This window comes from Halichoeres trimaculatus, unplaced genomic scaffold (assembly GCF_033239565.1).
Source record: "Halichoeres trimaculatus isolate MK-OKI-2021-1 unplaced genomic scaffold, fHalTri1.1 fHalTri1_scaffold_16, whole genome shotgun sequence".
NCBI lineage: Eukaryota > Metazoa > Chordata > Actinopteri > Labriformes > Labridae > Halichoeres > Halichoeres trimaculatus.
The window spans coordinates 22937830-22941669 of NW_027437194.1; the positions used below are offsets into that span (position 1 = coordinate 22937830).

Consider the following 3840-nt stretch of genomic DNA (forward strand, 5'->3'; position numbering starts at 1 on the left):
AAAGTAATTTCACTATACCACCTGACCAGTAGGGGCAGTATGATGGCAAGGAATGACATTCAGCAATTACGACATAAAGGAGTAGATGGGCCTGTTAGCAGGAGGATTCAGTCTATTTACACTGTATGTTGTGTATGTTGTATGTTTCATAGCAAGTCCTCTGTGAAAAAATTTAACATTTTTAAAATGTGTAGCTGTAACAAACATGTCAGAAAATATACAGTTTTAATTTAGCATTTATTTTAACAATCTTATTTTACAGAAACTCAACAATAGAATTCAAATAAAACATTTGATAAATTCATTTTAAATATTTCCAAACTATACATCAAGCAGAGATACACACAAAAATCACAGTATTGCACGCCCCCTCTGTCTGAGTCTTTTCAAGTATTTCTGTCCTTCAACAGCCACCCTGAGAGAAGAAGATGAGCAGGATTTAGGAGGATTTAGGAGGGGTAAGTCCCCGCACACTGAGAGGTTGGAGTTCTGTTTCAGTAGTACTGAGGATAAGTGGTGTAAGAGGCCATGAGAGGAGAGGCAGACGGAGGCAGCATGACCCCTGGAAGGCTGCTGTACTGATAAAATGAGTCCAGAGGCAGAGAGGGGACGCTGGGCAGAGATGGGCCGTACTGCAGGCTGTGAGGGTGGACGTACGAAGCTGCAGCTGGGCCCTCCTGACCTCCTGCTGCAGAATGATACCTCGTGTATGGACCTGGTCTGTACGCCTGCAGCTCGGGGTAATGCATCAACTGAGAGGCCACGTTAGCCTGACAGGCGTGAGCGAGGGCGTCCTGCACCGTACGTTTCAGCTTCATCCGCCTGTTCTGGAACCAGTTTCTGATCTGTGGAGAAGGAAAGGTGATGTCTGGTGAGGAACAGGTTTCCACTTAAAACACTAAAAACAACTCTTTCATGTCTGATATTGGGGATAAGATGTTTTCTTGAACACATAAAAGTTGCTTTAAAAAAAAAAAAAGAAAAGAAAGAAATCTAAAGAAAGTGAAATAAAAATCTAATGTATGGAAGCCCAAATCTGCCAATAAAATACTGGGGAAAAAAAACAAGAAAAAAAGGAAAAACAAGTTACTGTTAAAGAAAAAAGAAATTAAAAAAGAAGATGAAAAAGCTTTAATTAAAAAAAAAAATGTTCAAAAAAGGTTGAAACCAAGAAAAAGTTTATCAGGCTTTGATAAAACAAAAATAAAATAAAAGCAAAATAAGAAAGTTAAAAGAATATATTTGCAAAAATACAACGAACAAAAAACGTACAAAGTTGTAATTATACATTTCTTTTTTTTTAAGTTAACGCAAGTCCATGATCATAAAAAAGTGAATCAGTGAGAACTAAAATATTGAAAAAATATGGCAATTGAGAAAAAATGTAACTAAAGTTTTGTTTAACCATCATTTTAATTTTTTCCTTTAAAATACTTCCTTTGAAACTCGACAACATTGATAACAGCTTGGTTGGTTGATCAGTCGATGATTACCTGTTTGTCCGATAGATTGAGCTTCTTGCACAGCTCGGCCTTGTCTTGTGTTCCCAGGTAAGCGTTCCTCTTGAACGCTCGCTCCATGCTGCTAATCTGCTCTGCTGTGAAAGCTGTCCGAGGCCTCCTGCCTGAAGGGGGCGATGTCGGGCAGGAGGAGGTGGGGGAGGAGGAGGTGCAGTCTGCAGAGGGGGAGACTGACTGACCTCCTTCACTCTCGTAACCCGAGGTCTCTTCTTCTGTTCCGCTGCTGAAACCAGCCTCAGATGCTGTAAACACCAACAAAGAAGAAACAAGATTTAATCAATAGGTTTAAAGACAGAAAGCCAGGATGAACTATTTTAGGTACTTAAATCCAGATGAAAGTGCTTATTCTACCTGAATGCTCAAATTTAAAAGCAACTTTTTTCCTTTGAGGAGAAAACTTAATCTTTCCACAGCAAATGTTAACAACAAGATAAAGTTGCCTTTCTGAATAAATATTGGAGTAGAAAGACGTTGTGTAATATTTCCTGATATATAAGCTCTTTAATATCCTCTCATAAATTACATTTAATTAGTGATACTAGAACTTAACTTTTCGTTTTTACCATCTACATAGTGAAAAAAAGTGATCAACCTTAGTCCATCACCTAGTTGTTGTGAAATAAAACAGGAGCATTTAGGGAAAGCCAATATGTAACAGTTAGGCTAGGGTACAACTGGGGAACTGGAATGGGTCAATTTTTTACATTTATAAACCCAAAATAACTTTATACAAGAAGTTTTAACCCAGTGCTCCAGGTTTGAGCAGATAAAAATGATCATGAGAATAGTTTTTAGTAAATTTCCTGCTCCTATGTGCAACTGTGACAAGAGCGGTAAAGAAATCATATCCACAGCGCTGCAACTGTCCATTCAACAAAGTACAGGCTTCATGTGGGAGAGCTCAGGTGCCTAAAGTTCCCCTCATTCAGAGCAGCTTTATTTCTGTAGTTAGATAAAAAACACACTGTTCACTTCTCCTGTGGGGTGTTCATAAAAGAGATGATAATAAAGCTATCATTAGTTTAAGGAGACTTTTAAACATCCTCTCAGTCGCAGCAGTTTCAGATTGTGCTTTGATGAGGCCTCGATGCTGGTGACACATAGCGACTTTTATTTGAACTCACCTGGATTATTATTCTGTGTGTTTGAGTTTTGGTGCTGCAGACTGGATTCCTCCTGATGCTCTCTGTTCTCCTCATGCTCAGGTAAAACTTCAGACCTCTGCCGGCAGTAGAAACCAGGCAAACTCTCTGCGTGTGTCCCACAGGTTACAGGTCCAGATCCTGATCCTGAGCCTTGGGTCTCTGTCCCTGCAGACTGGCTGCTCTGGGCCATCCACTCAATGGAGAAGTGTCCTCTCATGGCTGCTGGGAGTATCAGAGTTAATCCTTTAAAAGTTGAGTCCACTCTGCAGGCTGAGGTTTCTGCTGGTGTGGTCCTGGTGCTGGGGAAGTCCTGACTGTTCCCCCAACGCACAGGCGGTCTGTTTTTAAAGGGGGGTTCCCTGGGTCAGATCAAAGCTTACATCCTCCCCTCCTTTACGTTTTCACAACCAGAGTCATTAAGACGTCTCTTTCAGAGGCTCAGAGAGGCTGTTACAGGCAGGCTCCAGCCAGTCTGGATGGACCCCCCCTTAGACCCCCCCCACCTCCTTCCTGCCTCCAAAGAGAAGATAATAGACACTCCTCCGTCTGCATCTTCTCCCAGAAAGCGTCCAACCAGTAAAAACAGGATTGGGATATGAGGAGATCTCTGAAGATGGAGGAGTACCATCCTCATCAAAACTTTTACCCAAAAGAAATAAGTGATCAGATTTCAAATTAGACCAGCTTTTATCCCCCCCAAACTGAGTGGTTTTGAGCGCCTCAGTCATCTGAAATATTGTGGAAAAAAATTGATTAAGATCTCTTCAGATGGAGGTTAGGCCTTAATCATTGCTTGTTTTATTCTGACTCTTAAGTCTGGATCCTAAAAGAAGAAATATTTCTCTTAAAAAGAAAAAAGAAAAAAAAGAAAACACTGAGATTATTATTATCATTATTTAAATGATTGTGCTGGCCTTACCTCCAAGAAAAATAAAGTTCAGTGGCTCTAACCCTCTGCTGTAAACACTTAGATTTAAGGGGAAGAAAAGACATATTTTGGCCCTCAAAGGATCAACAAACATTCCTGCCTTAAAGGAATAATAATGGATCTGTTTTTATTTTACCATTTTTCTCCTCAACACTTGCTAAACCTTGCTGGCAATCAAACAATAAAGTGAGGGAGGGTTGAAGTACTTTTTCAGCTTCAAAGTTTAGTTGAAGATATTTTTAAGGGA

At 40.2% G+C, this 3840-nt stretch overlaps 1 protein-coding gene across 1 annotated transcript; it reads right to left on the minus strand.

Moving 5' to 3' along the window:
- Positions 1-377: 377 nt before the first annotated feature.
- On the minus strand, positions 378-3286 carry ved (ventrally expressed dharma/bozozok antagonist). The gene is made up of 3 exons (XM_074690852.1): positions 2645-3286; positions 1494-1762; positions 378-845 (listed from the first exon to the last, which is right to left on the minus strand). Exons 1-3 carry the CDS (start codon positions 2880-2882, stop codon positions 495-497), a joined length of 858 nt encoding a protein of 285 aa, XP_074546953.1. The 5' UTR covers positions 2883-3286; the 3' UTR covers positions 378-494.
- Positions 3287-3840: the final 554 nt, after the last annotated feature.

Coding starts and splice junctions, on each gene's coding strand:
- ved (XM_074690852.1), bottom strand. CDS start 2,882: ATGAGAGGACACTTCTCCATTGAGTGGATGGCCCAGAGCAGCCAGTCT. Junction 1,763..2,644: donor CACACAGAATAATAATCCAG/GTGAGTTCAAAT, acceptor TGGTGTTTACAG/CATCTGAGGCTGGTTTCAGC. Junction 846..1,493: donor TCAATCTATCGGACAAACAG/GTAATCATCGAC, acceptor CCTTCTCCACAG/ATCAGAAACTGGTTCCAGAA.